The sequence below is a fragment of the Bos indicus x Bos taurus genome, chromosome 14 (assembly GCF_003369695.1).
Source record: "Bos indicus x Bos taurus breed Angus x Brahman F1 hybrid chromosome 14, Bos_hybrid_MaternalHap_v2.0, whole genome shotgun sequence".
NCBI lineage: Eukaryota > Metazoa > Chordata > Mammalia > Artiodactyla > Bovidae > Bos > Bos indicus x Bos taurus.
This window is the reverse complement of record NC_040089.1, coordinates 8,039,384-8,058,619: the sequence shown is the minus strand read 5'-3', so window position 1 is coordinate 8,058,619 and position 19,236 is coordinate 8,039,384. Positions and strand designations below refer to the sequence as shown.

General features: G+C 51.1%; 1 protein-coding gene across 2 annotated transcripts in view; it reads right to left on the bottom strand.

Moving 5' to 3' along the window:
• Positions 1-19,236, bottom strand: part of NDRG1 (N-myc downstream regulated 1) — a 56,301-nt gene that overhangs the window by 8,204 nt on the left and 28,861 nt on the right. For both annotated transcript variants that reach the window (XM_027560791.1, XM_027560790.1), the window contains 10 exons: positions 18,244-18,349; positions 16,409-16,529; positions 12,705-12,767; positions 11,902-11,962; positions 10,402-10,488; positions 8,105-8,161; positions 5,261-5,364; positions 3,190-3,246; positions 2,320-2,371; positions 931-978 (listed from right to left, as the gene is read on the bottom strand). In XM_027560791.1, the coding sequence (XP_027416592.1) occupies positions 931-978; positions 2,320-2,371; positions 3,190-3,246; positions 5,261-5,364; positions 8,105-8,161; positions 10,402-10,488; positions 11,902-11,962; positions 12,705-12,767; positions 16,409-16,529; positions 18,244-18,349 (756 nt within the window). The remainder of the gene's footprint in view (positions 1-930; positions 979-2,319; positions 2,372-3,189; positions 3,247-5,260; positions 5,365-8,104; positions 8,162-10,401; positions 10,489-11,901; positions 11,963-12,704; positions 12,768-16,408; positions 16,530-18,243; positions 18,350-19,236) is intronic.

The window sequence follows — 19,236 nt, the reverse complement described above, 5'->3', positions numbered from 1 at the left end:
CCATGTCGGCATTGAACTCTGCCTTCTCGCACCATTACTGGCAGCTCCTGACAGGCCAGGCGCTGTGCTAGGCCCTGTAGGTGATTTCGCTCTGCCCCTCAAGAACCCTGGAAGGGATGGCTGTCCCACTTTAGAGGCAGAAACTGGGCCAGAGGGAATTGGAGGAATTTGTAAAGTCCCAAGTCGGGTCTGTCTGACCAGAAAGCATTCACTGCACAAGGCCCCATACACATGATTTCTTTAAAGATCCCTCGGAAGGAAAATGCAACATTCAAGCCTTCAGGTCTGATGAGGCTCCTGGTTGGCCATCCTTGGTAAATGTTGTCGCTTCTGAAGGTCCTATTAAAAAGCCACATCCAAAGCCATCGCTGCTTAAGGCCATTTCAGGCACACGTGAAGATTTATCCAAAGCCTAGGGCTCTGGAGCACTTGGGGAGGGAAATGCGGATGGGATGAGGATAGGGAAACAGAGCTGGAAGGTCTCTTCCAGTGAGAGTGAGTGAGGCTGTGGCCAGCCTACAGTCCAGGCTCAAGGTCAAGGTCAGCTAACCCAGGGAGGCCCTCAGCCTAATGAGGATGTAGTGACAAGACAAGGGAATTGAGCTCCAGGGGCCCATGAAGCAGGGCAGGGTGGTACAGTGAGCAGAGTCTTTCTAGAATCAGGCCCTGCCCACACAATTCCTGTCCATCCCTCTCCAGAGCACAATGGCCAGCAGCCCATAAGCTCCTGGAGTCCCATACATAGATCCCTTCATCTTTGCAGTCTTGGGTTGCCAGCCAGCACTCAGTAGGTGTTTGTGAACAGACAGTCATCATTTCTGTGGTTTCTGACCACCAGTTATACTATAATCAGGCACAACTCAAGTCTGCACAAAATTTTTGGTGTTTCTAAGAAAGAATAAATGCAACCCCCCATCGTTTTCCCTGTACCTTGAGGAGAGTGGTCTTCGTTGGGTCCAGTTTTGAGTTGCACTCCACCTGGATGGGAAGAGGGAGAAGAAATTTCTAATTTCCTACCTGGAGCCAAAGTCATAAACTTTACCCCCTCCCTGCCACTCTGCTACCATCATCAGAAATTCCAATATTCCTACTGGCATGGAAGAAAAAACACAAGCTGTGGCATTAAATAGATGGCTTTAAATTCTAGCCCTGCTACCATGAGCTGTGTGCTCTTGGACAAGTTACTTAACCTCTCTGAGCCTCAGTTTCCTCATCAATAAAATAAAGATAGTATCTTTTTCAAAGGGTTGTGAGGAAGATTAGCTAAACTGTAGAAGGTGCTACAGAAACAGTCACTAAATGAACGGGCTTCTTTAACCAGCTGCTGCCAATGACTCTTCAGATTCAACATCCCCAGTCCTGACAACTATTCTTCGCATGAAACCACATCCACCAAACTGGTTTCTTTCTTCAATTTCTCAGTGACCCTCTTACAAGTGCATCCAGAAGTGGGAAAAATCCTCACTTGGGATGTCCAGAGTGCCTAAAGTAGAATTATCACCTCTCTTAATGTAACCTATGTATCTTTATTGATACATCCTACGATTATGTCCAGTGGACTTAAGGTTAAGTGTTAGTTGCTCGTCGTGTCTGATTCTTTGCAACCCCATGGACTATAGCCCTCCAGGCTCCTCTGTTCATGGAGTTCTCCGGGCAAGAATACTGGAGTGGGCTGCCATTTCCAGTGGACTAGATTGCATGGTTCATTTGGATACCCCAGGTCTTTACTAAATGAACATGTGCAGACCCTGCACTAGCTCACCTCCCAAAGCACATCACAATTCTAGACTTTTCCCAATAGCCCCTAAGCCTCCCATGTCCCCAGCTATAGTGATGTTGGAAAGACAGAATCCTTGTTTTACCCTTACAACATCACAGGTGGGAATTAAGGGGTGAACTGAGCCTTTCCTAAGCCTTTCCTAAGCTCTGCTCCCAGGTCCCTCTCTGCCCTGTCAGATGATAAGGCTCCAACCAGGTCTGAAAGTGCCACCTGACTCCCAAATGGGCAGAGTCTCCTGGCCAGGAATTCAAGTGGCAACATGCCCATAGAAACAAGCCAGTGGGAGGCAGCTCGGCAGGTGAGGGGGCCTGGGAGACGAGTTAGAAGGCCCACTGCCAAGGAACTAGGGCTGGCAGTCACCAGGGAAGGAGGCTGGTGGCTGGGCCTTCTGCCCAAAGTCCAGTATGGCATCTAGAAGACGTCACTTGCTCTGATGGGAGCAGAGGAGGGGCAGAGGGTGGGCAGGGAGACTTCATATAAAGTCAACCAGATCTGGACCATCGATTTAAGTACAAAAGCTACTGGTGATTTCTACATACCACAGCGTCCACAGCAGGAGAACTGTCCCCAACCACCAACAGAGCAGGACACCTGGGGGCAGGGAGAGACAGGGAGTTAACACAAGGTTCATTTAAAGGTTCTCATGCTCCCACACCTGCCAGGCTGGGACCAGAATCCTTAAAAAAAAAAAAAAAATTATGTTGTTTTCCCCTGTACTCTTCCCTCTTTTACTATCTTCTTTCTCCACCCTCTGCTTTATTCTTAGGAAAAATGGGTAAGTAGTCATTTACACCCTAGTATGAATTTCAGCCAGAGACCTTCTATGCCCTGATATTTTATTTTCAAGTACTACTCAAGGAAGGATGAGTAGGATTTTGCCAGTCATCAAAAACAGAGACAAAAAGGACACACCTAATTAAGGAAATTACATGTGCCAAATTCAGGTGTCAAATCATATGGTTCATGTAAGGAACTATAATAAGACATAGTCATTAAAGGTAGAATCCAGTTGGTTATACCCACGACTGTCTTTTCCTTCTAGTTTTATAAAGCACTTCAAGGTGGGTCCTGTGCCTTATTTGTCTCCAGGCTCTGTGAAGCAAAGCCTCAAACAGTTGGGCATAGAGTAGGTGTTTCATAAATTCTGTCGGGTGTGGTTATTAGCATGCCTTGTTTGAGATCTGAGGTCCCCCCAACCCTAGATCTCGGGGACACCCTACAAACCAAACTCCTGCACAGAGAGATGAGTGAGGCTGGGTCATGCCCAATCCATGGCTAGAATCCACCCAGGTCTTGCCCACTGGGCTGTCCTAGCAGCAGGCAGGCCGTCCTGCCAAGCTCAGGGCTAAGATGCTGCTGGCACTGGCCAGCAAAGCTGAAGAGACAGCGCAGGGGGGAGGGCAACTCACTGCAGGGTGACCGTGTGGGCTCCAGGCATCGGCCGCTCGATCTCCAGGTCCCGCCGGCTGCAGACAAACAACAAACACACGCACCATATAACAGCATGCCCTCCGCGGGAGGAAGCCCCCTTCCACCCAGGCAACCCCGCAGTCCTACGCTGGCCACTCTGGCAAACAGCCACCCACATCCCAAGCTGTGTGGGGTCCCACCCCAGCCCCTCTGGGTCCACCGAAGTGGCTTCAGGGACAGCAGGACTCATACATTTCCTGTGGACTCCACCTTATTGTCCTCTGTTTTGTTTTTTTCCTTTTATGCACAAATCACATCCTTCTGTGGAGGCTTCCTCATTCCCACCTGTCCCCCAAGCCACAGCCTTCACCTCCCAAATGCTGTCCAGGCTCTTCTTTTAGTCTGAGTCTTACTCTCACACCTAACTCGGAGTCCTCTACATAGTAACCAAACCATCTCTTCAGAACTCAGACCTGACCCTTTCACTCCCTCCTTTTAAACCCTCCTATGGTTTCTCACAGAGAAGGCAATGGCACCCTACTCCAGTACTCTTGCCTGGAAAATCCCATGGACAGAGGAGCCTGGTAGGCTGCAGTCCATGGGGTCAAGAAGAGTCGGACACGACTGAGTGACTTTACTTTCACTTCTCACTTTTATGCATTGGAGAAGGAAATGGCAACCCACTCCAGTGTTCTTGCCTGAAGAATACCAGGGACAGGGGAGCCTGATGGGCTGCTGTCTATGGGATCGCACAGAGTCGGACACGACTGAAGTGACTTAGCAGCAGCAGCATGGTTTCTCACTGTACGTATGGCCACCAGCCTCTCCCTGCCTGGCACCTCCCAGCATGAGACACCCTTTCCCAGCAGTCAGCTTGGAGCCAGTTCTGGATTCAAATCAGGCTCCTCTGCTTGCCAGCTGTGTGACCTTGGGCAGGGTGCTGAACCTCTCTGTGCCTTCGCTTCCCCAGCAGGAAATGATGGTGAGGGCACCCTCATCATGGAGTTTAGGAGGCATCAGTTCTTTCCTGAAGCGTGTGGGGTTGCGGGAGCTACTGCTGGTCTCCTCAGTGCCCACCGCCCAGTCAAAAGCCTGCCCACTCCAGTCCTCGCTAGTGTTTGCTGAATGAATGGGTGCTCAGCCTCCGTGTCTTCAGCTACTCACTGCGAGTATTACCTGTCCCTCCATCACTAAGAGGCTGGGAGGAAGGTAGGCGGGAAGGGACATGAATGCCCTTCGAGAAGTTGAGTTCTTAACATGTGAGGAGACACAGAGCCCAGGTCATCCTTGACCCCTCTGTGGAATGGCAGACTGAGTTCCTTGGGGATTCTAGAACCCCTGGCCGACATCAGTGGCCCCGAGCTGTCCCCTTCCCTAGCTGAGCCCCAGACTGTCAGCCAGGTATGCTTGAGAGGGCTGCACCCTTGCTAAAAGCCAGGCTCAGCTGCTCCCTACCCTTGGAATGAGTCCCTTACCTCCCAGTAGCCTTTCTGGATTCCTCTCCACGTCCCTCTCAGCTCTCCCCACCTCTGGTCCTTCTTAGGGTCAGCCTCGGCACAGGCACATACGTAAATCCATGTGCAGACCATTTGCCATGTGACTGTTCCCACTCGAGCTTGCACCCCTGGTGATCTGGAGTGGAGTTAAGCTCCTTGCAAAGTACATGTGTGCTCACTCAGTCGTGTCTGCTCTTTGCAACCCCATGGACTGTAGCAGGCCGGGCTCCTTTGTTCATGGGATTCTCCAGGCAAGAATACTGGAGTGGGCTGCTATTTCCTACTCCAGGGGATTGTCCCAACCTAGGGATCGAACCTGTGTCTTCTGTGTCTCCTGCACGGGCAAGATGGATTCTTTACCAGTGTGCCACCTGGGAAGCCCCCTTGCAAAGGATCAATACTCAAAACTCCGGGAGGCACCTGACTTCCCAGGGCCCTTCCTGGGCACCCTTGTTCTGTTCATTTATTTGCTCCAGGGCTGCATCTTAAATTACCTTTATGTTCTCCCCTCCCTGCCCCATCTTAGTTCCGGACCTGCGAAAGCGGCCATCGTGTGGCTGAACAGCACGGGTACCTGTTGTAGGCGTTGATGAACAGCTGCAAGTTGCCAGGGTTCATGTCGTTCATGACGTGGTGTCGGTAGGCGTGGACCACCTCCACGTTATTCTGCATTTCCTCCTGCGTAGAGAGAGGACAATGTCATTGTGGGAACTATGGCACTGGCTGGTCACTGCCCTCGCCATCCTTCCTCTTATTCAGGTACAAAGTGAAGACGGTAAAGCCTAATCCATAGGCCTGCTATGGGCCCGAGGGAAGCTTTGGGAAAGTAGAAGCTGTACCCAGAAGCAGACTGATGTCTGAATATCAACTGCAAGGAGAGCGATCACAAAGCTGGAGGGGCAAGCATGCCTTTCTGGGCTCAGATTTTGGGAGTTCTGATCTGAACTCAGTCCTCCTGGGTCTGAACTTGTACAAGTGTTTTACCTCTCTGAGCCTCAGTTTCCTTTAAAAAAAAAAAAAAAAGTGGGAGTGACATCACCTACTTCATCAAATTGTAGGATTTAATAAAGGCTGGGCAGTCTAGGAAGCCCATTGTAAACACCGACGCGACTTTAGCAATTACCATTATTTTCTTTTTAATGGAAGAGATGAAAAGAAGTTTTTCATGTTTGCAAAACAAAACTAACCCATGCAATGGGAAGTTGCCAGAAAGAAGCTCAATCTTGATCCCCAGGAGGGCCAACCGACCTTTGCAGAAGGCCGGCCTCAGCCTTCTCTCTCCCTGGTTCCTTTCTGAATGTGATTTGAGGCAAACAAGTTATGAGCCTGTTCTGTTTCTCATCTGTACAACAGAGGATGCTGCAATTTCATGAAAGGGCCCGATGTAATTGACGACAACCAGATCAAGAGTGGGAGGGAGCAAAGAGGGGCCAGTGTCAGCCCAGAGCTGTGTCAAGACAGTCCACGATTACTGAAGCAACAGGGACCAACCAGCTGTTCTCCCAGAAAAAAGAAAGTCACAGTCTGAGGAATTGTGCTGGGGTTACAGATCGAAACAACTGCAGTGGGTTGGGGGCACAAACAGACACCCCAAGTAATTTCAGGTACAGTCAGGCAAAGTTCTCACTCTATACCTGACACCCCCCTTCCAAGAAAATACAGACAGTGGCTCTGATCTTTCCTGTATTCCTACGAGGTGCACGTTATACACTCAGGGTGGAGAAAATGTAATGGAAACTGAAACATAAAAAAAGAGGACTTTGGCGGCTTGAAAGGTTGTCCCAGTGATGTGTTCACATCACATTCCGGGACCTTGTGAAGTTAACTTATTTGGAAATGAAGGTCTTTGCAAATGTAATTAAGTTAAGGATCCAGAGATGAGGTCATCTTGCATTATCCTGGTAGGTTCTAAATCCAGAGATTTAGAACCAGTGTCCTTGTAAGAGAAAGGGAGATTTGAAACAGATAGAGAGAAAGCCATGCAAAGATGGAGGCAGAGACTGGAGTGTGAGGGACCACCCGCCAATTGATGCTGAAGCCACCGGAAGCCGGAAGAAGCAGGAAGGACCTTCCCCTAGTCCCACTGGAGGACTGTGGCCCGGCTGACACTTGATTTCAGACTCCTGGCCTCAGAAGTGAGAGAGAATGTATGTCTGTTGTTTTAAGATACCCAGCTTGTGGTGCTTTGCTACAGCAGCCACACCAACGAACACGAGGAGCAATTCGACGCACACTGCAGCAACTCAGCAAGCATCTGCCTCCCCGGGTGTCTAAGGTCTCACTCTCCAGCCTCGGAGCAGGCAGTGGTGTGTAGGCCACACACAGGCAACAGAACACATCACCAGGCTGGACGGGCATCGAGGGGCACTTCAGACCCACATCCGGCCCTCTCCCTCAGCAGGAGGAACAAAGCCAGAGTCAGGGACCACGGTGGCCGGGGGACACGGCAGAACCACGCACCACTCCCATGTCACCAGGGGCTTGGCTCAGACCAGCCTCAGTGGGCGCACCTACACAGCAGCCCATCTGAGTGCCAGGTACCAGCGGAGGCACAGGTGGCCAGCATCCTGCATTAGTTACAGGAACCCACACTGGGCCCAGACTCATGGGCTCCAATCTCAGCCCCTCTTGCTGGCTGTGAGACCTCACACAGGTCACTCAACCTCTCTGGTCTCATTTTCCTCATCCACCACGGGTGGGGGAGGGGGGCGGGTAATATGTATACATACATAACTGGGAATAAAAAGTCTTTCTCACAGGAATCACAGAGGCCCTTAGGACTGAGGCTGACACAGTCCATAGATGTGCATGCTGTTAGCTTTGTCATAGCCCAGAACTGAAAAGAACCCAAAGTCCCTCAATCGGTGAATGGAGAAGCAACCTCTGGTCTATCCACACCACGGAACACCACTCAGCACGACAAAGGGATGAACTCTCAATATGCCCATCAACACAGATGGATCGCAAAATAATTATGTGGACTGAAAGGAGCCAGATTGGAAAATTAAGAAGCCCATACTGTGTGATGCTGTTTACATAAAACTCTAGGGAACTGCGGCGAATCTGCAGCGACCCAAAGAGGGTTAGAGGAGGACCGAGAGAAGGAGGGCCAGGCTGCCCCAGGGAAGTCCTGGGGGAAAGCTGTGTAATTAGTCACCTGGGCTTCAGTGATGGTTCTTACCGGTGTATACGAATGCCAAAATCTCACATTTTATACTTTCAATATGTGCTGTACTTCAATAAAGCTGTTTAAAAAGACTTCTGTTGAAGGGAGAGTGAGAGAGAAGGAATGACTTGACGATTGTGAATGAGTCACGACTCGCTGTTTGGGGAGGGTCGGGGGGTCGCCCCCTCGCTCCGTGCCCTCTGTGCGGGGCAGCACACGACTGAACAACAGAACGCCAGGTCACACGCTCACCTTCCCGAAGAGGTGCGACACCACCATGTCTGGAAGGGCTTGGGTCCATCCGGAGATCTGGGAGGACAGAAGCAGGCGGGATTAGATCGCAGGCATTTGTGCAGCAGCCAGACAGGGTCAGCAAACCCCACTGCCCTGGGGCGGAGCAGTGGCATGGGCTCCCCCGCATCCAAGTCTGGGGTCACCCCATGATGGAAGGTGTCTCCAGTTACCTACGGGGCCTGGAGCCCTGGCAGACGTGGCCTGGCCCTCCATCCGTTCCTTATTCTCAGAGCCCGGGGCACAGGAGATGGGCAGAAATGTGTCTGAACAAAGATCTCACATTTCCCCAGCTTTCACCAGGCCACAGCTCACCAAGTCCTCAGCAAGGGGTGGCGGGGGGTGTGGGGTAGGGTGTTGTCTGTTGCTTCCAAACACACATTGAGTTGCTAGTCTATATAACAGGATCTGTTTATGCCCAACTATCCTTTCTATGTCATCCCCCAGATTTTTCCCTCTCAAGCTAGTTTCCTCTCTCTGAATACTGTGACCTTCTCTTCTCTACCTGCTCCCACTGACAAAGCTGGAGTTCCATAAATGCTAGGCATATAGCAAGAACTCCGTAAGTGCTAGGCATACAGTAGGTGCTCCATAAATGCTGGGTATACAGCATTTATGGAGCTGTATATACAGCTAGGTATAAATGCTAAGTATACAGTAGGAGCTCCATAAATGTGTGTTGACCAACTTCAGTGTCAGGCAGGGACCGAAGGGGAGAGAAGCTCTAGACCTGGGTGTTCTCCTAGCTGCGAGACCCTGGGTTTGGGGGCGTGTCACAGAGCCGCTGGACCTCAGATCTCTGATCATAACCAGGGTGCCGGGAAGCTCAGAGTCATAAGGCCAAGGCGAGGGCTACACAAGGCAACTGCTAGTGTCTGACACACACTAGACCCCCGAGAGACAGGTCTTCCACCAGGGCTGCAGCTGAGAAGGAAAGAGACAGTGCAAACAGTAAAACCCACAAAAAGCGCTCAGGCCCACATCAGCCAATGGTCAGCGGCCCAGCCCCACGCCTGGCACAGGACAGCTACCAAGAAGCCAAACCAGCCCACTGCAATGTCACTCCCTTTGCTGGAAAACAAAATAAAAAACAGGGAGTGTGTTCCGCTCCTGAATATCATGCCGGCGGGAGGAAAGGGCTCCCGTGTCCTGGCAGAATGTTCCAGGAAGAAATGAAATATCAGAGTGGCCAGGGTGGGGTGGGACGTGTGCGGAGGGGCACGACCCCTTCACACTCCCTGCCCCCGACAGCCACCCCAACCTTGGCAAAAACACACTTTCCAAATGAGAAGCCAGGATAACCCCGGCTTGAAAGGCTTTGTCCTGTTTCCATTGGAACAGTTTCCCTTTCTCCTTGGCAAATACTGGGGGCCTTTATGAAAAAAAACAATAATAATTTTTTAAAGATAAACAAGGAACCCAGCCAGAGCCAAGCTTCCCGAGACAGCGAGGGCCCTTCCCCGGGCAGGGATGTGCCCTGTTCTCTTTGCGTTTCCTGCCCTGTGGAGCTTGGGTCCAGGCGGGCACCTGGCACCTGCTGATGGAGGTAGAGCCCGCGGTGAGCCCAGCTCGGGGGTGATCCGAGGACCCCAGAGTCCAAGGGGTCCTGTTCGGCCCCAGATCTCTCACTGCCCGGCTCTGTGCAACCCTGGACAACATTCTAACCCTGCGACCCTCAGTTTCCTCCTCCATAAGATGGTCATAACAATCCCCACTCCTAGGCTGCCTGAGGATTGAATGAGGTCATGCAGATATAGCCACGGAACGTAGAAAGAGAACCTGATAAATACTCAACACATGTTAGCTAATTATTACCGGCATAAAACTAAGTGGCATAAAATCAGTACCAAACATATATATTTTTTAATTAATCCTATGTAGGGGACTGGGGTGACAGACATTTGTCTTTTGTCTTGTTTGTCTTTTTAGTCTCAGCATCTTGATATAAACCCAACATATGCTACGTCCTCAGTAGCTACATCTTAACCCAGGCTCTCCTTATCAAAGCTGGCTGGAGACCCACATCCTACTGGTATCACTGACTTGGACAGTAGTGATTTGTTGAAATCCGAATGGTGCATGGCTGAGATCATGTTCACTATTCAAAGCCAAGCAGAGGAAAGCAGCCTTCTTTGCTGGGGATAGTGGAAGGGGGTGCAAGGAGAGGTTCCTTGCAGTCTGCCCTCCAGGCAGAGTCGGGCACGCCTGCCCCTCTGCAGATTGGGATACCCCCGGCTGACCCAGGCCCCCAGGCTCACCTTGGAGGCAGCCCAGTCCATCCAGCCTTCCGCACACGGGTTCACGTTGATGAGCACAAGGCCCTCCACCATCTCGGGGTTGTTGAGCTGCAATTCAAGGCACGAGGTGAGAGAGACAACCTGGCCACAGGAGAGACTGTGAACTTTAAAGTCAAACTGAAGACAGAGAAAAGTCCGAGAGGGTCCGTGTGGACCCCCAGAGCAGGCTGATGCTCTGGATATGCCCCCCAACTTCCAAAACTGAGGTTCCAGCATAGTAGACACTACGTGGGACTTCTGAGAGAGTACAAAGAGGAAACCATAGGAAGAGTAGAAGCACACACACTTGGCAGACCTGCCTGGGACAAGTCACTTCACCCCGCTGCCCCTCAGCTTCCCCAGCTGTGAAATGGGTACATCATACCACGGACATCATAAATCAGACAAGGTAATCGGCTCTCCAGGAATCAGTAAGAATCCTCTTACTTCTCAGAGACAGAAATCTAAGATAGAGTTGAGACTATATTTTGTGGGCTCAGAGCCTAGACAGCCAAACCATTTTGTATTCATGCTAGCATTCCTAACCTCTAGAATGTCCGGCAAATAATAGGCCGTCAGATTACATATGGTTGAATACAATGTCTGGTCAGGATACAAAGGACCTGAGAGCCCCTGAAATGGACCCCGAGTAATGTCAGTGACATTCATCATGCTAACACGCGCATCTCTGATTAGTTAAGCATCAATCAGTCAGGGTCCAAGACTTTCCTGACTACAAAAACTGTGCAGCTATCACAAAGAAGGGCCACAACAGAACACTCAGTGATGTGAGGCCCTGGTCATGATCAGGACGACGATAAAAGCATCTGTCTAGTGCGGCATTTCAATGAAGGGGAAAGGGCCACTGCTGTGTGCCTGGGGGCACAGCCCTCACGTGCCCCGGGCATACAGAACTCTGGACCACACAGCCCCATGTGAACTGTGGTTCTCCCTTGGGAAATGCAATTATGGTTCATTTCTTTTTCCCTTTTGTGATTTTTTTATTTGTGGTTTTTCCAATTTTCTGCCTTAATCTTGAATTAATTTGATTTAAAACGTATTTTTAAAAAATGTTTCTTTTTAACCAACAAGGACCTACTGCACAGCATATGGAACTCTGCTCAACATTATATGGCAGCCTGGACGGGAGGGGAGTTTGGGGGAGAATGGATACATGCGTATGTATGGCTGAGTCCCTTCGCTGTTCATCTGAAACTATTACAGCATTGTTAATCGGCTATACTCCAATAGGGACTTCCCGAGTGGCTCAGATGGTAAAGAATCTGCCTGCAATATGCGAAGTTCCCCTGGAGAAGGGGATGGCTACCCACTGCAATATTCTTGCCCGGAAAATCCCTGGACAGAGGAGCCTGGCGGGGGCTATAGTCCATGATATTGCAAAGAGTCACGCATGACCGAGCAACTAACACACTATATTCCAATACAAAATAAAAAGTTAAAACAAAAAACAAAAAGACTCACAGCAAAGCGAATGAGTATGTAGGCACCTGCTCCAGTTCCCATTCCAATGATGCTCTTCAGCCTGGAAGCAGAAATAAAAATTCATATCCCAGGCGGGGGAGCCTTGCGAGGCCCTGCAGCCCTCGCCCCCTGCCCTGAGGAGCCCCGTCTCCCCCAGCGTCTGTCCTGGGCATCCCTGGGGGTGGCTGGCAGCATGCTGCCTTACGTGCCCTGGAGGAACTGCGATGCCACGCGCTCTGTGGCCTCACAGAAGACCGCAACCTCGGGAAGACTCCTCTCCCCTCACTCTGCTCCTGACGGCGGCCAGGCTCGGACAGTGCCCGATGGCCACTTACGGGAAGGCCTAGTCCCTGAACTTCCTCTTCCCGCCCTTCAGCTGTATTTTGGATTCTAAAATTTGGAAGGCAAGTTGAACTGGGCAAGAACTCTGAGGTGTTATCATTACATGAAAGGCTCAAGGAAGAAGGAAATGAGCACTGAAGAAATAAGGGCCTGGAGGGAGACATGGAGGGCTCAGGTAGCCCGTTCCAGAACATCCCATGGGAAAGAAAAGGCAATAAGAGAGGAGAGGTGGGGAAAGGGTGGGTTGAGTGGCTGCCATCATGGGGTGGATCCACTCAAGAACAGCCCGACTTGCAAGAAGCACACCGGAGTAAAGAGACTGAGACATACACTGTCTGCAGAGTGTGACAAGCTGATTTCTTCCCTATCTTTAAACATTCACCTAGATTTCAGGGGTGGGGCCAGACCAAGGCGCCAGGAGAGACAGAAGCTAGAGGTCACCTTTCTCTGCAAGCTCTTACCCAAACTGCTGCAGGACTCCGGGGAGCATTTCAGCCAACTGGTCCATGGAGGGATACATGTACCTTGGGAGAGGGCACACAGAGGCGGTTAGCGAGAGCTCGGACCCCGGCAGAAATAAACAGTGCAAACTGGAACACGTTTGAAGGGCAGGGACGGTGTGACAACCTGCCTCGTGCCCCGGACTCCTCGGTCTAGTCCCTCCGTGGCCCTTATTCCAGGCACCCCCACAGTGTATCAGCCTGTTCCTCTGAGCAAGGATGCTCTCCATCCTAATCCCCCCACACCCTTGACTTTGTAAAGTGGCCCTTTACAAACTGCTTTCTATGTCCCAGGCCCCACACCGAGCATTAGATGAGCATTATAAACTCATTTGGGCTTCCCAGGTGGCTCAGTGCTAAAGAATTCCGCCTGCCAATGCAGGAGACGTAAGAGATGCAGGTTTGATCCCTGAGTCAGGAAGACCCCTGGAGTAGGAAAAGGGCAACCTGCTCCAGTATTCTTGCCTGGAAAATTCCATGGGCAGAGGAGCCTGGTGGGCTACAGTCCATGGGGTCGCAAAGAGTCAGACAGGACTGAATGGCTGAGCACAGCACATAAGCTCATTTAATCTTTACAACAAATCTCTAAGGTTGCTATGATTTCCCTCATATAAAGATTATAAATATCACTGAGGCTAAGAGAAAAGTGACTTGGTTTTATAGATGAACAGGGACTTTGAGCTCTGAGGATTTCAAAGGAGGTCCCCTGGCAGCCCTGCCAGGAAGGGTTCCTGATCTTACGGAAACCCCCTCTTAACTTCTCTCCCCAAGACATGCCTGGGACACAAGGTGGAGAACACACACCACCCTGCTGGGGTGGACACAGTGGCCTAATTCAGCTTCAAGAAAGGAGACCTGGGGGAGTTTAAGGCACAGAGACGCCTCGATTCACACATCCTCTGGGACCACAAATTTTGCTAACAGAGGGCTGGAGGAGCTCCCCTCTGTTCCAGACTGGCCCATGACAGCAGGTATGCTAGAGCACGACGGTGTAAGGGCTCACACTGGGGAGGTTAGGGAGCCTGCTCCACCTGACACAAAGAACCGACTCACTGGAAAAGACCCTGATGCTGGGAAAAACTGAGGGCAGGAGGAGAAGGGGGCGACAGAAGACGAGATGGTTGGACAGCATCACCGACTCGATGGACACGAGTTTGCGCAAACTCCGGGAGACAGTGGAGGACAGGGAAGCCTGGCGTGCTGCAGTCCTCGGGGTCCCAAGGAGTCAGACGTAACTTAGGACTGAGCAACAATGGCAGGGAGTCTGCCAGCCGCCTGGGTCTGACTTCAGGGCGAGGCCGTCCCCTTTGCTAGATGCAGGAAGCAACAGAAGCTCCCATCACCAGCTCCTTAGCAGGGCCTGGAAGGGTCTCTTGCTCTCACTGTGCCCACCTTTCCAACGGGGACATGAGTGGTCCAAGCCCCGGTCCCACATGGAGCCGCTTCCTTGCCTGGCTCCTTCCTCTTGAACAGCAGCAACCTTGCCCACCACGTCACGCTGAACCCAGGTTCTCCTTCCCGATTATCTCCCATTTCTAGGCTGGTTCTGCCTCCCAAGAGCTGCATGCCCACACTTACTCAGGAGGCCCCCACGTGCAGGAAGCTGACTCCAGAGGCAGAAGGACCAGCCAGGGCTTCCCCGCCATCCCTGCTTTGCCAACTCAGCTTCGGGATGAAGGGCATGCACTCTGGAGGGCCGAGGAGACCCCCAACCACAGGAGGCAGATAGAAGCCAGACCCACCCCGCCCCCCACCAAGCCAAAGGCTGGAATCGCATGGTGACTTTGGGGAACAAAGACCCAGCACCTTAACCTCTAGGTCAACTGAATAAAAATTCCTGGGAGTGGAGTCAAGGTTTCAGAATATTTTTAAAATGTCCCTATCGGGAGCTAAGAGCCACCGGGTCACCCTAACTCTTAATCTGGCTAAGCAAAGATATGCTGACAGACCTCTGTCTTCATCTGCGGCTGTATTAAGAAGTTTATAACCTGTATGTTGTATCTCTGGGTGTCCCTTCCCTTCCTCTCTGAGAAAGATGAATGATTTAGGATAAATCGGTGGATACGTGTATATGTACGGCCAAGTCTCTTCACTGTCCACCTGAAACTATCACGACATTGTTGATCGGCTATACCTCGATACAAAATACATAGTTTACAATAAAATAGAATAATCTGAAATACGATGAACATACGCAGATGTATAACTGAGTCACTGTGCTGTACACTAAGTCACTCAGTCGTGTCCGACTCTCTGCGGCCACATGGACTGTAGCCCACCAGGCTCCTCTGGCCATGGGATTCTCCAGGCGAGAATACTGGAGTGGGTAGCCATTCCCTTCTCCAGGGGATCTTTCCAACCCAGGAATCGAACCCGGGTCTCCTGCAATACAGACAGAATCTTTACCATCTAAGCTACCAGGGAAGCCCCAACACAATACCGTAAATCGTCTATGCTTAGGTGCTCAGTCGTTTCTGACGCTTTGAGACCCCATGCACTATAGCCCACCAGGCTTCTACATCCATGGGATTTCCCAGGCAAGAATACTGGAGTGGGCTGCCACTTCCTTCTCCAGGGGATCTTGCCGAACCAGGGATCCAACCTGCGTCTCTAGCATCTCTTGCATTGGCAGGCGGATTCTTTAACACTGTGCCACCTGGGAAGTCCTGCAAATCAACTATACTCCAACAAATTGTTTCAGTAAAAAAAAAAAAGGAAAGAAAAAAAAGGATAATTCAGAATAGTAACCAAAAAAGGAGATCTCTTTGTGGAGACCAAGAAGGCCTCTTCTGGGAGACTTTAAACCCAAGAACCTGCTCCCACGTTGGTTTGATCACACCATGGCAGGATTCTGCCTCTCCTGTGTGACCCTGACTGTCCAGTACATTCATTAAGCCTGGCCTCAGTCTCACAGCCAGAACTGAAAGGCCATGCCAGTCGCACACCACGGGGGAGCAGGAAGTGCAGACAACCACAAACAAGGTAGCCTGATGTTCCCAAGAGGGGATGAGCCTTAGATTCAGCAGACTGGGCTCAAACCCGATCACCCCCCTCCTCCGGTTAAACTAGTCGCACAGCCTTGAGCAAGGCAGTCAACCTTTCCATGCCTCAGTTTCTCCATCTAGAGAATGGCGCTACCAGCACTGGTTATATAAGGATTAAATGCAAATAACATTTGCAAATAAAGATGATTAAGCCTGGTCACAGGACGTATTTCATCAATATTACTTCCAACAACGATCTTTTTCTGCCCAACTTTCTAGATCTTTCTGCTAACCATTTCGTCTTGTCAAGAACCTCTCCCACTTCAGTCCTGTCTAGATCACAAACACCTATTAAAAAGTCAGCCTAAACGGGCTGCTGTGAGGCCGGGAACAGGGTGTCCAGAGGGGCGGGGGATGAGGAGTTAGTGTATGACGCTTGTGGGGCTTCAGTTTAGGCTCATAAAAAAGTCCTGGAGATGATGGTGGTGATGGCTGCACCACAGTGTCAATGTACTTAACACACTGAAAAATGGCTAAACATGGTAAATGTAAGTTATATACATTTTATCACAATAAAAAAGAAAAAAGTTAAAACCCAGCCAAGGCCTCCCCCCACTGCCTGTTTCCACCCTGCACGGCTTTCCTGCCCCTCTCCCGGGGCCCAAGGCTCCCTGCTCTTACCCCGTGGGGAAGGACGCAGCGCCGTCCTGCTGGCCGGGGGCATCCACGTGGCAGACGGCAAAGTGCTGGGTGATCTCCTGCATGTCCTCGGAGTTGAAGAGAGGGTTGTAGCAGGTTTTGTCTGGAGAAGAGGCAGGCGAGAGAGCAGAGGAAGAAGTTAGGAGGGAATGAAGTCTGCGTCCATTCTGTTTCACGCCTACACGGCAGACAAAATGAACTTTCAAGAATGGTCACCTTTTATTTCGCACTGTCCTCTGCTGATAAAAGGCTAGAAGCCCGTGCACCACAGTGAAGAGTAGCCCCGCTCTCTGCAACTAGAGAAAGCCTGCACAGAGCAATGAAGACCCAGTGGAGCCAATAAACACAATTTTAAAAAAGGGACCTAGCATGGGATCTGGTACAGATGGTTATGGCTATGGGGAAGACATGTCGGAAAAGATGAGCTTGATAAAAGAGGAATGAGAGTGAAGTACAAAAAGAGTTTTCGGTGACTGACATCACTCCTAGCCTCAGGGTCTTAAGAAGCTGTGGCAAAAAAAACGTCAGTCAGGCAGTCTGCTGATCAAGAATTGAGCAAACACCCAGCCTGCAACACACACTAGACTAGGAAGGCCTATAAGTTCCTTCCTAATCATCACAGTACCATTTCTGCTTTCTGAAACTGTAATGTTAAGTTGATCTTATTTCGGGCCCCCTCCATCAGTAAAAAGCCCACCTTTGGTAACACTTCCTGGTAATCATAAGAATCCACAGTCTAAACATTCACAGCAGCAGCATATGCACAATAGTCCGAACGAGGGAGCAGGGCAAATGCCCAACAGCTGGGAACAGATAAGTCATCTGTGCTGGGTCCACACCTCGGGGTCTCATTCAGAGAACAGAGTACTAATACATGGTACAATGTGGACGAAATCAGAAAAAGCCAGACAGGAAGCCCACATTTTGTGTGATTCCACTGATAAAAAAACGTCCAAAGTAGGCAGATCTTAGGGACAGAAGGCAGACCGAGTGGAGGCCAGGGGTTGGAGGGCATGGGAGACTGGGTGACAGGTAAAAGGACAGGCTTCCCTGGGGGCTCAGACGGTAAGAACTTGCTTGCAATGCAGGAGTCCGAGTTCAATCCCTGAGTCAGGAAGATCCCCTGGAGAAGAGAATGGCTACCCACTCCAGAATCCTCGCTTGAAGAATTCCATGGACAGAGGGGATAGTCCAGGAGGTCGCAGAGAGTCAGACATGACTGAGCAACTAACGCTTTCACTTCACTTTTCAAAACTGCTCTAAAATGGATTGTGTTGGTGGCTACACAATCCTGTGAAAATATGAAAATCTACAGCATGCTTTCAGTAAAAGCAGTCCCTGTCACACATGCTGACGGCAGAGGGCTCCTGAGCTCCCAGCCTCTCCAGGCCCCTGGGCAGTGCACTCCAGGCTTGTCCAGTCTGTAGCAAGAATTCTTCCCAGAACATCTCCAGGAAGTCCCCTGCATGTTAAGTTGCTTCAGTCGTGTCCAACTCTCTGCGATCCCGTGGACTAGAGTCCGTCAGGCTCCTCTGTCCGTGAGATTCTCCAGGCAAGAATACTGGAGAGGGTTGCTATTTCCTGCTCCAGGGAATCTTCCCAACCCACGGATGGAACCTGCATCTCCTTGGTCTCCTGCGTTGGCAGGTGGGTTCTTTGTCACTAGCACCACCCATAGTGAGAGTTCTTCCCAGAACAGCTCCAGGAAGTCCCAGCAAAAGAGAAAGATCTGGACGCCCCCGCAGCCGCCCTTCCTAGCTGACTGTGTCCCCCAGCCCTGGGGGGAACTGGCTCACCCAGAACTCCTCAGAACTTACGGTTCATCCCAATGTCGTGGTAGGTCAGGATGACGGGCCGGTTCCCCTTGGGGGTCCCACAAAGCGTGACGTGAATGGAGCCATGCAAAGTCTCAATGTCCTGCTCCTGGGGAGAGAACAGACAGACGGGCCTGTCATGTGGGACGTGAAGCCATGGTGTGGCTGTAATTACTGCCTGCAGACACCCAGCGCGTGCCACTGCGGTTTGCAGAAGCTTCTCATTTGGTCCTGGGCTTTGAGTGGCAGGTCTCTCTGGCTACAGAAATCACTCACAGAAGCAGAGATGGACTGGGGGTGACCACGGAAACCCACCCATCCCATCCCTTGCGGTCAGTGGTTGCCAATCTGAAGACCTTGACTCAAAAATAAAGAAATACACCCCAATTCTCAGGTTCCACCTTGACAGCAGAAAAGCTCATTATCTGTGCTTTTAACAAAAACTCTCTCCCTTCTCCATCCATCTCTGTCTGAGTGATGCAAGGTCTCACAAGGCTTCCTCTTTGAAGACACCTGAAGCATCTCCTGGGCTGTACCTTGCTTCTATGAAATGGGAAGTATAATAGAGCCTCCTGGGGAGGGTGAGTGCTTTACAGGGGATGGTACTGGGTGTACCAGGCTCCCTCCTAATACCCAGGCCTGCCCTCAGCACAGGGGTCCCAGCCTTATGCCCCCCCCCCAAAAATGAGTCCCTCATTTCCCCAGCCCTCTCTTCCTCTAAGTGCCTGCATTACAAGCGCTGGAAAAATCCACAGAGGATGCAGTATGGTCCGGCCCCCAGTGGGGGCCACAGGTCATCTGCCGGGCCCAGCCCTGGCTCTAAAGCCACCATGGGAACAATGGTTCATTGTGGGGGCTGCATTCTCCATTGTCTCTTCAGCTGACCCACATGGCGCCCTCTAAAAATAGGCCAGGCCGGGCAGTGTCCCCACTGGCTTGGGGCATCAGGGTTCAAACCCAAGCTCGGCCTTTTCCCAAGCCCTCTGAGACACTGGA